Source organism: Hyperolius riggenbachi, chromosome 10, assembly GCF_040937935.1.
Source record: "Hyperolius riggenbachi isolate aHypRig1 chromosome 10, aHypRig1.pri, whole genome shotgun sequence".
NCBI classification, from domain to species: domain Eukaryota; kingdom Metazoa; phylum Chordata; class Amphibia; order Anura; family Hyperoliidae; genus Hyperolius; species Hyperolius riggenbachi.
Window position 1 is genome coordinate 249,566,182 of NC_090655.1, and position 20,550 is coordinate 249,586,731.

General features: G+C 45.6%; 2 protein-coding genes across 2 annotated transcripts in view; one reads left to right on the top strand and one right to left on the bottom strand.

The window, feature by feature from the left end:
- Positions 1 to 975: 975 nt before the first annotated feature.
- On the bottom strand, positions 976 to 10,692 carry LOC137535203 (oocyte zinc finger protein XlCOF22-like). The gene is made up of 7 exons (XM_068257018.1): positions 10,645 to 10,692; positions 9,037 to 9,137; positions 5,737 to 5,901; positions 5,583 to 5,661; positions 5,052 to 5,149; positions 4,459 to 4,768; positions 976 to 2,464 (listed from the first exon to the last, which is right to left on the bottom strand). Exons 2-7 carry the CDS (start codon positions 9,112 to 9,114, stop codon positions 1,488 to 1,490), a joined length of 1,707 nt encoding a protein of 568 aa, XP_068113119.1. The 5' UTR covers positions 9,115 to 9,137; positions 10,645 to 10,692; the 3' UTR covers positions 976 to 1,487.
- A 113-nt stretch (positions 10,693 to 10,805) lies between these two features.
- Positions 10,806 to 20,550, top strand: part of LOC137536524 (gastrula zinc finger protein XlCGF57.1-like) — a 21,177-nt gene continuing 11,432 nt past the window's right edge. Inside the window, exon 1 of the mRNA XM_068258737.1 lies at positions 10,806 to 10,871. The gene's annotated coding sequence lies outside the window, so the exon portion shown is untranslated. The remainder of the gene's footprint in view (positions 10,872 to 20,550) is intronic.

Here is a 20,550-nt window from a genome sequence, read left to right on the forward strand (position 1 = left end):
GTAAACAAACTCATGGCCGCCATCTTGTGGCCAAAAAGTAATACTACAACTAAAAGTAAAAAAAAATAAAAATCAACACACATTTACATTATAAACCTATTGTTTACACCCCACCCTCCCAAAACTACCCAAATAAAATGTTTAATATTAAAAAAAAAAAAACCATTACAATAAAAAAAAACATGTAAATATTTACCTAAGGGTCTAAACTTTTTAAATATCAATGTAAAGATGAAATATTTCTATATTTTTTTTTTATTTTAAACTTGTAAATAGTGATAGATGCAAAACTGAAAAAAAAAACCTTTATTTCCAAATAAAATATTGTCGTCATACATTGTGATAGGGACATAATTTTAACGGTGTAAAAACCGGGACATATGGGCAAATACAATACGTGAGTTTTAATCATGGAGGCATGTATTATTTTAAAACTATAATGGCTGAAAACTGAGAAATAATGATTTTTTTCCGTTTTTTTCTTATTCTTCCTGTTAAAATGCATTTACAGTAAAGTGGCTCTTAGCAAAATGTACCCCCCAAAGAAAGCCTAATTGGTGGCGGAAAAAACAAGATATAGATCAGTTCATTGTAATAAGTAGTGATAAAGTTATAGGCTAATGAATGGGAGGTGAACATTTCAGTGAAAACGACAGAACGCGAATGGGTTAAGGGGGAAGAGTGGTTAAATTATGGGCTAAAAATTAGTAATAGATGTAAAACTGAAAAAATGCACTTTTATTTCCAAATAAAATATTGCTACCATACATTATACTAGGGATATAATTTTAACGTTGCAATAACTGGGACAAATGGCCAAATAGAATGTTTGGATTTTAATTACGGTAGCATGAATTATTTTGAAACTTTAATGGCGGAGAAATAATGATTTTTTTTTTCCTTTTTTTTTTCTTATTATTCCCTTTATAATGCATTTAGAATAAAATAATTCTTAGCATAATGTACCACCCAAAGAAAGCCTAATTGGTGGTGGAAAAAAACAAAGTATAGATCATTTCGTTGTGATAAGTAGTGATAAAGTTATTGGGGAATGAAAGGGAGGAGCGCTAAAATGAGAAAATTCCTCTTGTCCATAAGGTGAAAAATACCCACAGGCTGAAATGGTTAAAAGGCCCTGCAGCTCTATGTAGCTAGTGTAGGTGCAGTTTGGTTTAGATGTGCTGCCATTCCTCTCTTATGAGAAATAAGTTATGATATCCAGATCTAGCAGACACCTCAAGCTAAGAGACAATTAAGTTATCTATAACCCTACAGCATGTGTATGCTATATAAAAATATATATATATATATTCAGCACTGTACATATTGCACAATAAAACAGTTTCTTTCAAATTCATGTTGTATTGATAGTTAATAGCTATAGCATTGAGCATCTAAACTTTATACCCTAATCTAGTCAGTGACTGAAGGTATGAAGAATAGCAGTGCCTACCTTAAAGACGTCACCCTATGACTGCTACCCAGTGTCAGGTGACATGCTTTATTTTCTGATGTGCAATTAGATCAACTTTCTGAGTGAAGCATTTCCCACACTCTGTACAGGAATAGGGCCGCACGCCTGTGTGAATTCTGTGGTGTTTGAGGAGGTTTCCTTTCAGACTGAAACACTTCCCACACTCTGAACAAGAAAAGGGCCGCTCACCCGTGTGACTTCTCTGGTGGGTGTGAAGATCTGCTTTCCGACAGAAACATTTCCCACACTCTAGACAGGAAAAAGGCTTCTCACCAGTGTGAACCCTCACATGGGAATTGAGAGCCCCCCTTGTTGAAAATAGTTTGCCGCACTCAGAACACGAATAAGGCTTCTCACCAGTGTGAACTCTCAGATGTACAGATAGATCAGCTTTGGCTTTGAAGAGTTTCCCACACTCTGAACATGGAAATGTACTCTCGACTCCATCGAGATTCAGATGCTGTGAAAGAAAAGAGATCTGGCTGAAAAGGGTGTCACTGTCCAGACAAGACAAGGGTTGCTCCTCTGTGTGGATTCTCTGGTGTGTGACAAGCTCATCTTTTTGTGAAAAACATTTCCCACACTCTGAACATAGATAAGGGGTTTCCCCTGTGTGTTCTCTGTGATGTACAGCTAGAAGTGATTTCCTTGTAAAGCATTTACCACATTCAGAACATGGAAACATTTCATAATCTCCATGCCTGACACCACAAGTTTTGCCAGAAGATTCCTCAGAATGAGATGGGTCATGTGACCTCTCCTCACTGTGACCTCCTGGATGGGTATTCAGGGTAACGGGATGGGATCTGTCAGAAGACTCCTCAGGATTAGAGGGATCTGATGATCTCTGCTCATGGTAAAGTCTATGATGTGTATTTCCAATAATGGGGTTTCCTCCTGGAGAACATTGTGAGATACCATTATCTTCTGCAGCATCATCTGGAGGGGGGATAAGACGTCCCTCCGAGGGGCTCCCCATATTCTGGTCATCTGTTGGAGGTAAAACAAATTATATTAAATATGTATTTAATTTCTCCAAGTTTTGGAGTTTAGAGTCACCTTTGCCTTGTAGTGAAACATTTGTCAGATCTCTGTCATAGAACCTGGTGAATGATGACAAGTTAGATACAGAGAACAGCAAAACCAAACCCATTATTCTACATTGGGCCACGGAATAAGTACACTGATGGCTTTGTTATTGTGAGGAATAGAGATGGACCCACCTCCAGCTTATTCACAGAGAAACAGAACATTTATATAAATTCAAATAGTATGTAAGGATAAAAACAATATAATCAGACAAAATTTTTTTGGAAAAATGAACCATATTTCGCTAATTTCTTTCAGTGGAAAAAAAAAGCAAGCACGTCATTGGCTCTGAGGTCAAAGCCACGCTACCTCTCATACATATATATGACGTATAATTAATCTTAGTTTCCATTATGGTGAGCTGTCCATGCTGTGAGGCAGCAGTCCCAATTCATACCACTTCCACCACCCTGCTTTACAGTAGGCTTTAGGGTCCTCAGCTTTTGTCAAATAGGTTTCCAAGAACTGAGGACAAATAACTATATTTGCCTTGTCTGCCCAGAATGCTTGGAACCAGAAGTTCTTGTCTATGGCTGAACTTCATCTGCAAAATTAGCCTTGTCCTGATGTTTCTTCTGGAAAGCAATTTGTCCCTCCTAGAACGTAGAGGTAATCTATGCAGCTTCTTTTTAATGCTAGACTTGTGCACTTGGACGTCAGTGGTGGTGTCCTATAGATTATGTGATGCAAATCTGGGTTTCTTAAAGTGGGATTGTCAGCCACAAAATCAAATTCCATTTACCCACTGCTTTCCATTTATTATGTAGTCTACCCGCAGTCTGCAATGCAAACATTCCAACCTTATCTCAGTCAACCTGGCTCTATTCTGGTACATTATCGAGGAGAGGGAAGTTATTTCCCCTCCCACATTCCAGGTCCTCACTGATTGGCTGAGGGCAGTTCAGTGTGAAAGGAGGCTGAGGAGGGAAATACACCTCACCCGTCTGCAGAAGCCGCTGAAATAGGATCTATGTTGTGCTCACATATGTTTACAAAGCTAACTAGATATTACAGTGCAGTTTCTAGGAGAAAAAAAAAGTAAAGGAGGAAATCACATCAGGATTGGCTTCAGTCAGAGGCAGTAAAGATGGAAAATTCCTGGAACAGTTTTCGCTTTATTTACTATAAACTTCTTTTAACATCCTGAGATCTGCTGTTAGGTTACAAGGACAAATCCTAATCTATATCTAAGACGGGTTCCTCCGATATTTTCTCCAGCAATTTTTAAACTATCTCCAACAGTTTCAAAACTACAAATATGGCCAAATGATCAATGTAATACTTTTTCTTCTTGCTAAATTTGCATGTACTGTATGTTTATCTAAATTATACCACGGGCTGCAAAAGGTAAGTATTGAGAGTTTGTTAAATTGTACCCATTAAAGTAAATGGGAATTGAATAATAAAAAAAAAAATCAGCCAGATACTTACCTAAGGAGAAGGAAGGCTCTGGTTCCTATAGAGCCTTCCCACTCCTCTCACAGATCCCTCGTCCCAGCGCTGTGTCCCCCGGTAACAGTATTTGACCAAATTGGTCAAATACTGCTTTCCGCCGCTCACCCAGGTGCAGTTCAGAGTCGCCTGTCTTTGGTAGCACTTGGGCTCTCGAAGACTTCTGAAGTCCACTGCGGTGGGGGTTTTAAATGGGGAACGACCGCTAAAAATAAGGGGACAAGAGAGTAATGGGAAGGCACTATAGGACCCAGAGCCTTCCCTCTCCTTAGGCAAGTATCTGGCTGATCTTATTTTCTAAAGTTCCCATTAGTTTTAATATTATTATAATAAAGAACAAATATCGAGATTTTGAATGGTGCTGAAAATAATCTAAAAATTTCCATCCCAGAAATGAAAAAGATACAAGTTTCATTAATAAAAGCAAAAATTTGATTCTTCACCTGAAATTGAAATTCCTGATTTATTGATCATCAATTCACCCTCCTCCGTAGACTGCTGATTACTCCTCAAATGGGTCTCCTCGTTTTCTGCTTTAATTATCATCACTGTGTCACCCTCCTCCATAGACAGCTGGTCATCCCTCATACACGTCTCTTCTTCTTTAATGGTTCTGTTTAATAGTTCATCCTCCTCCGTAGACCACTGATCGTCTGTCTCATATGTCTCTCCTTCCCCCTCCTCTTCTCCTTCTTCTTCTTCTTCTTCTTCTTCTTCTTTAATCTCAACTTTCACATCTATTTCTTCTTCATCCTACAACCACAGAATGATCAAAATAGCATTTTCAAGACATTAGCACTAAAACACTAATGCTGGGAATACACAATGAGATTTTTCAGCAGATTTACTGTCCGATCCTTTTTCCGATCGATTCCCATTCACTTCTATGAGAAATCAATCAGAAAAACAATCGAAAATAAGATCGAACCTGTTCGAAATTATCTATCGAACCATCTATCTGCCACAACATATCATGGTTTATTGCCAGCATAAGTGTGCATAGCAATAATGTGGTAAAGTCTAGAAGAACATCTACCTGATAATGGTGGGGAATGGTGGTATCTTCTTGTGGACAAGCTGGGTAATAAAGAGGACCTGTAAATCTCTCTGGTGTGTTTTTGTTACTGGATCCATCTGTAGGAAACATACACACTGACTGAATACATTGGGCTTGTTATCCGAGTTAACATGTCTTATCAGAAATAACACGCCTTATCAGAGATAATGCGCCGTATCAAAATTAACACTTCTTTTCGGAGTAGCATAGCGAGCTACGAACCCACAGGGGCTCAGGGCAGGACGAGTGGAGCTATCATCATTGCCAATTAGCAGGCATAAGTTTGTAGCGCTCGCTATGCTACTCTGATAAGGCATGTTAACTTCAATAAGGTGTGTTATCTCGGATAAGGCATGTTATCGTTGATAAGGCGTGTTAACTCGGATAAAGCATGTTATTTGTCTTAGTGAATCAAGCCCATTGTCTCTATGTGATTGTCAGATGATGGGGGATCTAGGTGGACCCTCCGTACTGCTCTATCCTTTACAAGAAATGAAAGTCTCCTCTTACCTGGTGATGTGAGGGGTGGCTGAGTCTCCATCATGGCATCTTTGTAGAGATCCTTCTGTCCTTCTAAATGTTCCCTATCCTATAAAAATAAATAGGCAGTGACATCCTGACACCTTGGCATTTATAATGTCCCATAATTCCCAGCATTGCTTACCTCCGCCCTAAGCATCTCAAGCATTGTGTGGATGATGTCTACAATCTTCTTTTCGTTGTTGCCCTCAGCTGCCTGGGAATGATGTGAAGTGATGAGTGATGGTCTGTGGAGAAGTTTTCTAGGTGTCCATAACATCCTAGATGTCTTCTTCACCACTTCATAATCCTGAGAAATAAACATAATATACTCCACATAAGCAATCCCAGACTTTTCGTCACCTCTATTAATAGAGATACAAGTGATTTCACATCACACTTACAGAACCCTCCTCACCTCTCCAGTCAGGTGTGTGTTTTATTAATAGAGATAAGGATGAAGTCATGTGACATCCCAGAATCCCTCTCACCCCTTTGGTCTGGTGTGTTTTATTACTAGAGATAAGAGTGATGTCATGTGACCTCCCAGAATCCTCTTCATCTTCCCAGTCAGGTGTGTGTTTTATTAACAGAGATAAGAGTGATGTTATGTGACCTCCCAGCATCCTCCTCACCTCTCCAGTCAGGTGTGTGTTTTATTACTAGGGATAAGAGTGATGTCATGTGACCTCCCAGAATCCTCCTCATCTCTCCAGTCAGGTGTTTGTTTTATTAACAGAGATAAGAGTGATGTTATGTGAGCTCCCAGTATCATTCTTTCCTCTCTAGTCAGGTCTTTAGTTAGGTCTGTAGTCTGTAGAGATACTGTAAAGGTGGCCATACACTGGTCGATTTGCCATCAGATTCGACCAACAGACAGATCCCTATCTGATCGAATCTGATCAGAGAGGGATCGTATGGCTACCTTTACTGCAAACAGATTGTGAACCAATTTCAGCCTGAAACCGTTCACAATCTGTTGTGGTGGTGGTGGTGCTGCTGCTGCCGCCGCCGCTCCCCCCCCCCCCCCCCGCCGCATACATTACCTGCTCCGCCGGCGCGACTCCCGGGTCTCTCTCCGCTCTTCTTCTCCGTCTCCGCTCTGGTCTCCGTCTCCAGCATGCTTTACTTCTTCCTGCCCGGCAGGAAGTTTAAACAGTAGAGTGCCCTCTACTGTTTAAACTTCCTGCCGGGCAGGAATAAGTGAAGGCATGCCGGAGACCAGAGCGGAGAAGAAGAGCGGAGACGAGCGGGGGCAGTCGCGCCGGCGGAGCAGGTAATGTATGCGGCTCTATTGCGTCGGTCGTCGGGCACTCGAACGCCGCTAGCGATGCGCTCTTTACCCGCGGGTGATCGACGGTTATTTTCCGCACGGCGCGATCGACGGGATCGGACGAAATGGATCGAAATTCGGCGAACGATTGGCAGCAGATTCGATCCCAGTGATCGAATCTGCTGTCGAAACGGCTGTAAATCGGGCCAGTGTATGGCCAGCTTAAGAGTCATGTCATATGACCTTCTTTTGAGATAGTGTAGAAAGCACAGTGGGAGCAGTACTCAACTCACCTTGCTGGGATCCAAATTTGGCACATGTACAGTACTTCCTGGACTTTAAGTAAACCTGAGATCTTGGGATAAAAAGATTTTATACTCACCCGGGGCTTCCTCCAGCCCCATGAGCATGGATGCGTCCCTAACTGTCCTCTCGGGTGCCTCTGTTCAGCCGCCATTAGTCCCAGTAACCTTGCTCAGTCATGCCAGTCGGCTTTTCTGTGCATGCGCAGAAGAGCCGACTGGTGCGACTGAGCTAGGAGCTACAGCTCCTGCTGGCCTCATTGCATGCACCCCCTCCTGTCGCTCTCTAGCTACCTAAAGGAGGGCTATCTGACTACCTAAAATGGGAGGGTGGGGGGGTGGGGTTTAACACAATTTATACACTCTCAACCCGGAAACTCTATTGCCTAGAAACTGCCCTGATAGGAGAGATGTCATGCGACCTCCCAGAACCCTCCTCAACTCTGTAAACAAGTCTTTTATTGATGTCCCGTTGCGTGTGGTATCATGTGACACTTAGACCTCCGGCGTCTCTGTATCCGTAACACGAATACAAGGAAAATAACAAACGTGCTAGTATGCGTATATATCGGCGATGAACCAATATATGATGCAAGACTAGCAAAGTAACAAATACTAATTAACAAGAACAGGACTAGAAGGACTCACTGACTCCTACACAGGAGTCAGTGCAGTCCACACGGGCTAACACTAGAACTAGAAACACGGTCTGGGGCCAGAGTAACAGCAAGACAGGCTGGTGCTGGAACTATGATAGCCCATGGAGCACTGCAGGAAGCAGTCCTTTATACTGAGGTCATCCAATGGGAGCAGACATGCAGATTCCCACACAGGTGAATGATAATCAATCACAGGCTGACAGCAGGAAAGGGCAGACAAAGCTATGCAGCCTGCAAGAAAGGAATTGCAGCCCCACTGCAACAGACAATGTTTGCTTTCAGAAGAGCATCTTAAACTGTCATTAACTTCAGAGCGACTGCAGATGGAATCAACACTCAGTGTGAGCGCAAGCAAAACTATGCGAGCAAATGCACGCAAAGAAATCAAATACTGCTTGTCTACAGTAAAACTGCAGCCAGCAGTACATGCTGCAGAAGTGATCATAACACTAAGTATTTTTTTCCTTGCTCTCCCGGTCCCAAATTTCTGCCGGTAATATCATTGACTTATAAGTCGATGCTGTGATCAGGCAGAAGAGCCTGTGCTCCTCTCCCTGCGTGACCCGTTTTCCTTCCCTCAGGCCAGGTCTCCGCCCCTTCTACGCCCCACCGCGGCCACTCCATGCTCGTTCCCTCAGTGCAGCGTGAACGGTGCTTTCTTTCACCTGAACGAGCAGGAAAGGGGCTGTCTCCATCACGAACCAGCAGGACATGACAGCGAGGCAGCGCTGTGAGAGGCACGTGCAGCACATGTCAGCAATGCAGCCGGGGGAGAGAACAGGCCATAAATAAAAAGAAAGATAATTACTTTTTTTACTTGCCCAATTCACTTGTTCCTCACAGATAATCTCTGCTGCCAGCGCTTTCCAGGAACGAGCAGGCTGAGCTTTTTAAATGCACGAGAGGACAAATTCAACATGTGCAGTGCTGGAGTCCTCTCGTGCACGCTATCAGCCGCAAGTGACCACGCACCAATGACGCGGTGTAACCCGGAAGTTATTAGGCACTGCGGCCATCTTTCATGAATCCCGGAAAATAATACAAATTAAAAATGGCGTGATCGCGGCGGCGGGGAGCGGCGCTAATTAAACGGACATGGTCACCTTGAAAAATAGAAGCTGCTGGTAGGTTTTTTTGATTCTTGATTTAGATATTTCAGTTCGACTTTAATAAAGATTAAAAAATAGGGTCCCTCCCAGAATCCTCCTCACCTCTCCAGTCAGCAGGTAGACGATCTCCAGGGTGAGGTCTAATAACACCTTGTGCACGTGTTTCCGGTTGTCATCCATCCTCACTGATGAGGTAACGTGATCTGTAAAATGTATACAAATCAAGTGGATTGATTAAAATGATCTTGTGTTGAATAGGCTATACTATTATGATGCATTTTCTAGCACTGACATCTTCTATAGCACTGTCCTCAGAGGAGCTCACAATCTAATGTCTACCATAGTCACAGCCAAATGTCCTGACATATTATTATGCATTTAGTGACATCTTCTGCAGCATTTTACAAAGTACATAGTCATGTCACTGACTGTCCTCAGAGGAGATCAGAATCTAATCCTATCTTAGTCTAAATTTAATATTCTACCATATTATTATTATTATTATTATTATTTATATAGGACTGACATATTCTGCAGCACTTTACAAAGTACATAGTCATGTCACTGACGGACTGTCCTCAGAGGAGATCAGAATCTAATCCTATCGTAGTCTGAGTTTAATATTCTACCATATTATTATTTATATGGGACTGACATATTCTGCAGCACTTTACAAAATACATAGTCATGTCACTGACTGTCCTCAGAGGAGATCAGAATCTAATCCTATCTTAGTCTGAGGACAGTCAGTGACATGACTATGTACTCTGTAAAGTGCTGCAGAATATGTCAGTCCCATATAAATAATAATAATAATATGGTAGAATATTAAACTCAGACTAAGATAGGATTAGATTCTGATCTCCTCTGAGCTTAATATTCTACCGTATTATTAATATTATTATTATTATGTATTTATATGGGACTGACATATTCTGCAGCACTTTACAGAGTACATAGTCATGTCACTGACTGTCCTCAGAGGAGCTCACAATCTATTCCCCACCATAGTCAGAGATTGATATTCTATCATAGTATTATTATGTTTTTTTTATAGCACTGACATCTTCTATAGCACTGTCCTCAGAGGAGCTCACAATCTCATCTCAATCATAGTCACGGCCAATTGTTCTGTCACATTATTATGCATTTACCGGTATATAGCACTGACATCTTCTGCAGCATGTTACAGTGTACATAGTCACGTCACTGACTGTCCTCAGAGGAGCTCACAATCTAATCCTACCATAGTTATAGTCTAATGTCCTACCATATTATTATTATGTGTTTGTATAGTACTGACATCTTCTCCAGCACATATCAGAGTATACAGAATGTCTGAAGGAAACCCACATTAAAACAGCAAGATATAATCTCCATGCAGGCAGCATTCTGCCTGAAATGTGAACCCTCTCTCCTGCTGCAGGGCCATATCAGATCATAGCAAGGGTGGCAGTTAGGTTAGAGTGTATAGCTACTTTCCCATGGATACATTCACAGGCAGAATATATATGTGATGATCTCAGGACAGGCTCCATGTTTGCAACATTTCTCACTTGGTTAGACTGGATTTAGTTTTTTTGCATGAGACAGGACTGCTGTCATCTCTAGTCATCTCTATACAAACATCTTATTTATCTGATGGCCATAATGCAACGCAATGCTTTGATGGGTGTAATTATAAAACAATATCAAATAATTTATTATTACCTCCTCTGCTGCCAGTTCCAGTAATGTCTCTTCTTTACTTCCTGTCATTTCACCTCAACTTCCTGTCTGTGCGTTCCACCTCCTCCTTCAACTTTTTCCTCCTTGAGCGTTCCATTTACAGCTACCACCTTGTGGGCAATGTTAGAACTACAACCTTGACCCTTTCTCCCTGATGGGGAAAGAGGGGAGAGAAGGGAACCATTACCAGGGAATGCTGTATGAGAGAGGTGAGACAACTAGACTACCAGGGAACGCTGTACAGTGGGAGGAGGTCCACTAGACCAGAGTTCCCCAACCCTGTCCTCAAGACCCACCAACAGTACATGTTTTGCAGAACACTACAAACATTTACAGGTGGGGTAATTAGTGTTTTAACTACCTCTGTGGATTTATACAAAACATGCAGTTTTGGTGGGCCTTGAGGACAGGGTTGGAGGGAACACTGCACTAGACTACCAGGGAACTTGTGTGGGGGAGGGAGTGGGGACCACTAGACAACCAGGGGGCGCTGTATGGGGGAGGTGGTCAACTAGACTACCAGGGAATACTGTATAGGGGGGGGTCCACTAGACTACCAGGGAATACTGTATGGGAGGTCCACTAGACTACCAGGAAATACTGTTTGGGAGGTCCACTAGATGAACAGGGATTACTGTTTGGGGGGGGGGGGGGGGAGGTCCACAAGACAACCAGGGAACTTGTCTGGAGGAGGGAGGGGGGACCACTAGACAACCAGGGAACACTGTATGGGGGAGGGAGGGGTTCCACTACCAGGGAACGCTGTATGGAGGAGGGGGTTGAACATATAGACTACCAGTGAATACAGTGTGGGGGTACACTACACTAGACTAGACTACCAGGGAACTCTGTATAAGGGAGGGAAGAGGACCATTAGACTACCAGGGAACGCTGTATAGTGGAGGGAGGGGGAACCACTAGACTGCCAGGGAACGCTGTATGAGGGAGGGAAGGGGACCACTAGACTACCAGGGAAGGCTGTATAGTGGAGGGGGGGGGGGCACTAGACTGCCAGCAGGGAAGGCTGTATAAGGGAGGGAGGGGGGCCACTAGACTACCAGGGAATGCTGTATGAGGAAGAGAGGAGGGCCACTAAGACTACTAGGGAATGCTGTATAGTGGAGGGAGGGGCACCACTAGACTACCAGGGAATGCTGTATGGAGGAGGGAGGGGGGCACTAGACTACCAGGGAATGCTGTATAGGGGAGGGAGGGGGAACCACTAGACTACCAGGGAATGCTTTATAGTGGAGGGAGGGGGGCACTAGACTACCAGGGAAGGCTGTATTGTGGAGGGAGGGGAACCACTAGACTACCAGGGAATGCTATATAGTGGAGAGAGGGGGGCACTAGACTACCAGGGAATGCTGTATTGTGGAGGGAGGGGGACCACTAGACTACCAGGGAATGCTGTATTGTGGAGGGAGGGGGACCACTAGACTACCAGGGAATGCTGTATTGTGGAGGGAGGGGGACCACTACACTACCAGGGAATGCTGTATTGTGGAGGGAGGGGGACCACTAGACTACCAGGGAATGCTGTATTGTGGAGGGAGGGGGAACCACTAGACTACCAGGGAATGCTGTATGGGGGAGGGAGGGGGAACCACTAGACTACCAGGGAATGCTGTATTGTGGAGGGAGGGGGGCACTAGACTACCAGGGAATGCTGTATGGGGGAGGGAGGGGGAACCACTAGACTACCAGGGAATGCTGTATAGTGGAGGGAGGGGGGCACTAGACTACCAGGGAATGCTGTATGGGGGAGGGAGGGGGAACCACTAGACTACCAGGGAATGCTGTATAGTGGAGGGAGGGGGGCACTAGACTACCAGGAAATGCTGTATGGGGGAGGGAGGGGGAACCACTAGACTACCAGGGAATGCTATATAGTGGAGGGAGGGGGGCACTAGACTACCAGGGAATGCTATATAGTGGAGGGAGGGGGAACCACTAGACTACCAGGGAATGCTATATAGTGGAGGGAGGGGGAACCACTAGACTACTAGGGAATGCTGTATGGGGGAGGGAGGGGAACCACTAGACTACCAGGGAATGCTGTATTGTGGAGGGAGGGGGAACCACTAGACTACCAGGGAATGCTGTATGGGGGAGGGAGGGGGAACCACTAGACTACCAGGGAATGCTGTATTGTGGAGGGAGGGGGACACTAGACTACCAGGGAATGCTGTATGGGGGAGGGAGGGGGAACCACTAGACTACCAGGGAATGCTGTATAGTGGAGGGAGGGGGGCACTAGACTACCAGGGAATGCTGTATGGGGGAGGGAGGGGGAACCACTAGACTACCAGGGAATGCTGTATTGTGGAGGGAGGGGGACCACTAGACTACCAGGGAATGCTGTATTGTGGAGGGAGGGGGACCACTACACTACCAGGGAATGCTGTATTGTGGAGGGAGGGGGACCACTAGACTACCAGGGAATGCTGTATTGTGGAGGGAGGGGGAACCACTAGACTACCAGGGAATGCTGTATGGGGGAGGGAGGGGGAACCACTAGACTACCAGGGAATGCTGTATAGTGGAGGGAGGGGGGGCACTAGACTACCAGGGAATGCTGTATGGGGGAGGGAGGGGGAACCACTAGACTACCAGGGAATGCTGTATAGTGGAGGGAGGGGGGCACTAGACTACCAGGAAATGCTGTATGGGGGAGGGAGGGGGAACCACTAGACTACCAGGGAATGCTATATAGTGGAGGGAGGGGGGCACTAGACTACCAGGGAATGCTGTATGGGGAGGGGGGGACCACTAGACCAGTGTTTCTTAACATTTTATTTGTATGTACTCCTTTTAAAACCTCATACTCATCAAGTACCCAGGGCCGGTGCTACCATAGAGGCAAAGGGGGCAATTGCCTCAGGGCCCCAGAGCTTGTAGGGTCCCCAAGATGTCTCCTCCCAACTTAACTGTTGCTCCCCGGGGCCTCTGCAGACTCTTTGGCAGGGCAGTGTCTCACCTGTGCCGGCAGGTGCACTCCTCTATCAGTCTGTGGCTCTGAGCACTCCTGTCTTCATTCACCACTGGCTTCATCTTCTCTATGACCCCCGGAATTGTATTTTGTAATAACATGCGTCAGGTCATGGAGGAGAGGCACCCCTGCGAGCATGAAGTTGGGGAGTGCATGGAGCTAAAGACTGATAGCAGCAAGCTCAGGGGCACTGGGATAAAATTTGGCCCCTGATTTTACTCTTTGGTTCAGGGGTGGGGGGTGATTTTTGTGGGACCCCCAGGTTAAGTTTGCGCAGGGGCCCCACTGTTAATAGACCTGGCCCTGCAAGTACCCCCCTAGCATAGTAAATATTATCACAAGTATCCCTTGACAAATACAGTGGGATGCGAAAGTTTGGGCAACGTTGTTAATCATCATGATTTTCCTGTATAAATTGTTGGTTGTTACGATAAAAAATGTCAGTTAAATATTTCATATAGGAGACACACAGTGATATTTGAGAAGTGAAATTAAGTTTATTGGTTTCAAAGAAAGTGCGCAATAATTGTTTAAATAAAATTAGGCAGGTGTATAAATTTGGGCACTGTTGTCATTTTATTGATTCCAAAACCTCTAGAACTAATTATTGAAACTCAAATTGGCTTGGTAAGCTCAGTGACCCCCTGACCTACACACACTGAACCCAATTATGAGAAAGAGTATTTAAGGGGGTCAATTGAGGCTGTGAGTGGCATCACTGCTTGCTTGCTTGGCTCCCCGACCACTTCACCACATTGGACCCGGTGCTACTTAAGCATGTCTCTCTGCTTCCACTTGCAGAAGGAATCGTCTGGATAACATGGCAGCTTGCATAAGGACATTAAGCAGCAGGTCTGGTGAGCAGCTTATTTCATTACACGTCAGCAAGCACTGGGACTGTTTATGCCTAGCTCATGCTATCGAGCTGATCTGCTTGCCTGTGCTCTAACTAATGGACAGTGTTTTGATGCTTCAACTTGCTGTGCTTACCAGATACAGGCCTGCATGTGACAGTATTGCTTTCTAGCGTACGCTGCTGACTCCTGCTTCAGTCTATGTTACTGATTTCTACTTTGCTTTGCATCACTTACGGCTGTGTCTCCTATGAGATAAACAGATTGCCTTTTGTCATATGGAGTCTTTATCAACAGACTGTATATACAACAATACTGTGCTACACCGCTTCTGCTGTCTTCTGGCTTTAGCTACTACTCTGCTGCAACGGTTGTCCGGACTTCTATATTGAGATTAATAGGTTGCAACCTGAATAGGCATGATAGTGTATTTTTGCCATTGGAGCTCCATCAATATTAATAGCAAACTATGCCCTTTGTTTTCCGGTATACCTGGTCTGAGTATGTGTGGTTGAGTGTTGTGTCTGCTTTATGAGCTGTTGGGGTTAATAGGGGTGGAGGTTGGGATATGAGGCCAAGCTTTTTTAATAGATACTGTTTTTGATATAATAAAGAATTATATGATTTTTACAAAAACATTTTTGTACAATTCTGTTTATTGGTATGTACCATTCACCGCTCATTTTCCTTCCTACTTGGTTTTGTCAATTGTAAGTTTCCCTCCTCTTTTAATTTTCTCTGAAGAGTAGCATCATGGGGGTCTCAAAACAACTCTCAAATGACCTGAAGACAAAGATTGTTCACCATCATGGTTTAGGGCAAGGATACAGAAAGCTGTCTCAGAGATTTCAGCTGTCTGTTTCCGCAGTAAGGAACATATTGAGGAAATGGAAGACCACAGGCTCAGTTGAAGCTAAGGCTCAAAGTGTCAGAGCAAGAAAAATCTCGGATAGACATAAGCTATGAATGGTGAGAAAAGTCAGAGTCAACCCACAGACCAGCACCAAAGACCTACAACATCATCTTGTTGCAGATGGAGTCACTGTGCATCGTTTAAACATTCAGCGCACTTTACACAAGGAGATGCTGTATGCGAGAGTGATGCAGAGGAAGCCTTTTCTCCACCTACAGCACAAACAGCCGCTTGAGGTATGCTAAAGCACATTGGACAAGCCAGCTTAATTTTGGAATAAGGTGCTGTGGACTGATGAAACTAAAATTAAGTTATTTGGGCATAACAAGGGGTGTTATGCATGGAGTAAAAAGAACACAGCATTCCAAGAAAAACACTTGCTACCTACAGTAAAATATGGTGGTGGTTCCATCATGCTGTGTGGCCAGTGCAGGGACTGGGAATCTGGTCAGAGTTGAGGGAATAATGGATTCCACTCAGTATCAGCAGATTCTGGAGACCAATGTCCAGGAATCAGTGACAAAGCTGAAGCTACGCTGGGGCTGGATCTTTCAACAAGACAACAACTTTAAAGAGACTCTGTAACAAGTTTTTCAGCCTTAGTTCTTGTATCCTATAAGTTCCTATGCCTGTTCTAATGTGCTCTGGCTTACTGCAGCCTTTCCTAATTGCACTGTCTCTGTAATAAATCTTATCTCCTTTCCTCTGTCATGTCTGTCGGGCTTAGGCTTGAATGTGTGGAATGTGCAGGGCTGCTTGTGATTGGATAGAAGCGATACACACCCTCTGCAGGCCCCCTGCACACTCTGTATGACTCACACACTCTGTTTATGTGAGCCTATCACAAGCTGGTTAGTTTGTTTGTAAACACTGCCTAAAACTGTTAATTACAAGCCAGGATTGCAGCAGAGAGTGGCAGAAACAGCACAGAGGGGCACAGGAGAAAATAAGGAATAGAATGGTATGCTTTTTAGTGTAAGAATATTAGAGTACAGATTCTCTTTAAACACTGCTCAAAATGTAGTAAGGCATTCATGCAGAGGAACAAGTACAACATTCTGGAATGGCCATCTCAGTCCCCAGACCTGAATATAATTGAAAACCAGTGGTGTGAGTTAAAGAGAGCTGTCCATGCTCAGAAGCCATCAAACCTAAATGAACTAGAGATGTTTTGTAAAGAGGAATGGTCCAAAATACCTTCAACCAGAATCCAGACTTTCATTGGAACCTACAGGAAGCATTTAGACGCTGTAATTTCTGAAAAAGGAGGATCTACTAAATATTTATTTCATTTTGTTTTTTGTGGTGCCCAAATTTATGCACCTGCCTGATCTTGTTTAAACAATTATTGCGCACTTTCTGTAAATCCAATGAACTTAATTTCACTTCACAAATATCACTGTGTGTGTCTCCTATATTATATATTTAACTGACATTTTTTATCGTAACAACTAATGATTTATACATGAAAATCATGACGATTAACAAGGTTGCCCAAACTTTCGCATCCCACTGTATATATTTAATCGTAGTCAGGCACGTCGTTAGCGCTATTTGGTGGTGGCCCATGCACCCAATATGGCGTGGGTGCCCCTGATTGTATTTAGTGGAGTGCCCTACATGGGTGCCCCAATATAATTTTAAACGCGGCTGTCCGCCACCCCCTGCCCAATCACAAGTGGAACAGCACCTGGCAGGAGGCGTGGGATGCCAGTATAATGGCAGGGGGCTGGAGAGAGTGTGGAAGCTCCACCCTTGCATGCATATGCGCCAATTGGCCTACTGAACACCTGCACATGGCGCCATCCTGGTGTACTGCTGCCCCCCGCCAGATCCGGCCAGTTTCCACCAGTGACCCCACCGCGACAGTCACAGACCACGCCGCCTCCCCATCGCCCACAGGTGCCCAGCCCGCCAGAACATCTCAACCTGGCTGTCTCTCCCTGGCCTGCCACCACCAGATTCGGGCCCAGCCCGGCCAGCACAGCCACAGACCGCCTCACCACCTTGGAACAAGGTGCCTCAGCCTGCAAGTCAGATGCCAGCAGCAGAAACTTCACACACAGTAAGTAAATGGCAGCCAGCCAGCCAGCCAGCAACTGCAAGTGGTGGGGGGTTGGGAAAGAGTGAGGCCAGCGCCAGCCACAGGTGCCCCCTCTCTCTCCTCTCCAAATCCAAATCCAAAAAAGCTTTATTGGCAGGACCAAATACATTTAGCATTGCCAAAGCAGAACAAAGCATTAACATGGGGAGGGGGTTATGGGAATAAGGGAAGGGTATAAGGGGTTGGGGTATATAGTCCATAGGTGTGTGGAGGATGTAGGGGACAGTATGGGGGGCTGAGATATACAGTCCATAGTGGGTATTGGGGGTGTACAGTCCATGTGGTATCATGTTCCTCTCAGTTGGTGGCAGGCTGTCACATATCGAGCAGCTATTTGCACGGTTGTTTCCTCCTCCCCCAGTAGGATGTAGAGTTTCCTCTCCTCATCTGTGGAGGTAATATCCTGGATGTGGGCAGAGAGTCTCTGGAAGTGGGCGGTCCTCACAGGTGCGTATTTGCTGCAGTGTAGCAGGAAGTTGGCCTCATCCTCCAAGACCTCCTGGTCACATTGTCTGCACAGTCTCTCCTCCCGGGGCTTCCATGTCTGTCTGCGCCGCCCTGTCTCTATCTCCAGGCTGTGGGCACTCAGACGGTACATGGTCTGTCTTTGTGGTGGTGTAGCTTCTCCAGATATGGAGCCATTGTGTACTTCCTCTGTAGTGATTGGTAGACAGTGAGTTTCTGGTAGGGTTGCCAGGTGTCCGGTTTAGACCGGACAGTCCGGTTTTTGGCCGCTGTGTCCTGTCCAAAAAGGCATGTTAAACCGGACAATTAAGATGTCCGGTTTTATGCCTTTTGCCACTTCTATCTAATATTTCTTCATTTGGCATGAAGCGCAATGTGTCTGCACTGCCGGAGACATTTTGGCGGCGCCTATCGCTGTACCAAGTATATGCACTGGTCTCCGCTAAAATGGCCGCCAACGTTTATTGCCTGTGCAATACTGCGGACAGCTGGTGCACAGCGCGGATAGACGCAGCACATGGATTTCCGTGGGTTTCCTCTCATATATGACTGAAGCCACATTGACGGGTTACCTGCAGGAATTCATCAGCCGTCATGTGACAGTGACAATCCACAAAACGAGCCGCCATTCGTTTCCACGCCGAGTACCGATACGGGGCGGGGCCTCCGGCTAGCGTACGTATCACTAAGTAGGCGTGACCCGTGCAGTGGGCGGAGCTCTACCAGCCCTGCTAAGGGAAATGTATATATAATAGTGTTTCCCACTTTTCATTATTGGGCCACAGTCCCCATTATATTATTGTACTTCTCATTGAAACTCCCTCTTAAAGTGTACCAGAGCTGACTTAAAGTGGAACTGTAGATACATTAAATATACTGTTTTACTTACCTGGGGCTTCTGCAAGCCCCCAGCAGCTGTCCTGTCCTGCGCCGGTCCTCCACAAGCATCTGTTAGCCAGCTTACACGGCGTAAGTTACGCCAGCTTAAGTACCGCCCCCGAGCCCGCGCTTCCCGACGTTGCTACGTGTAATGCTTGTGCATTTACTGGTGAAAAGCGGTCTCTTATTATGTGCATTTACTGGTGAAAAGTGGTCTCTTATGTGCATGTACTGGTGAGGACAGTTAGTGACATGGCTATGTACTCTGTAATGTGCTGCAGAAGATGTCAGTGCGATATAAATACTGTAAAAAACATTTTTAAAAAGCCCATTGCTTAGCCCCACTCTACATAAAAGTGCGCTTCTGACTCCGCCCCTAACTCCACCCCCTGTCCGGTTTTCTCCATCAGCCGACCTGGCAACCCTAGTTTCTGGGAGTTCTTTATGTCACTTCTCCATTCCTCTATGTATCGTTCCTTGCAGCTTTCTATAGTCCCCTTTTATGTGGGCTTTTGTCAGCCTGTGTTGGTGGTCTTGTTTGGGCTGGCTGCTGATGCTTTGCTTGAGAGCGCGTGGTATGGCCTCGGCTCCCTGGCTCAGTGAGGTTTATGGTGGTAAGTGCTGGGGTTGCTGCTCAGTATGTGCGCCCAGTATGAGAGCGCCCTCTGCTGGATAGTCAGCCACAGTGGGAATCTGCCTAGCTCTGCCTGGCAAGCTGAGTTCGAAGTGCTGCGATGGACTTGGAGAAGATTCTTGCAGAACTCAAAATGGAAGATTTCTGTTGGGCTGGAGTCCCATTTTGATTGGTCAGGGTAGGTAACCGGGCCCCATACCTCACTCCTATAGAGCAGGATTGGGGTGATGATGCTGTCGAATATCTTTACCCTCCTCATCTGTGGAGGTAAAATCCTGGATGTGGGCGTAGAGCCTCTGGAAGTGGACGGTCCTCACAGGTGCGTATTTACTGCAGTGTAGCAGGAAGTGGGCCTCATCCTTGTCACATTGTTTGCACAGTCCCTCCTCCCGGGGCTTCCATGTCTGTCTGTGCCGCCCTGTCTCTATCTCCAGGCTGTGGGCACTCAGACGGTACTCTCTCACTCCTCTCTGTCCTCCTCTCTCTCTCCTCTGCCCTCTCTATCCAAATCCAAAAAAGCTTTATTGGCAGGACCAAATACATTTAGCATTGCCAAAGCAAAACAAAACAAAACATTAACATGGGGGGGGGGGGGATTGTGGGAATAAGGGAAGGATTAAGGGGGTTGGGGTCTGTCCCCCTCTCTCTCTCCTCTCTGCCCCCCCCCCCCCCTCTCTCTCTCTCTCTCTGCCCTCTCTCTCTTTCTGCACCCTCTTTCTCTCTCCACTCTGCCCCTCTCTCCCCCCCCCCCTCTCTCCTCTCTGCCCCCTCTCTCTCTCCTCTCTGTCCCCCTCTCTCTGTCCCTCTCTCTTCTCTGTCTTCCCCCTCCTTTCTGCCCCCCCCCCTCTTTCTCTCTCTCCTCTCTGTCCCCCTCTCTCTCTCTTTTCTCTCTGTCCCTCTCTCTCTCTCTCTTCTCTCTGTCCCTTTCTCTCTGCCCCCCCTTCTCTCTCTCTCCTCTCTGCCCCCCTCTCTCTCTCTTCTCTATGCCCCGCTCTCGCTCTTCTCTCTGCCCCCCTCTCTCTCTCCTCTCTGTCGTCCCCCTCTCTC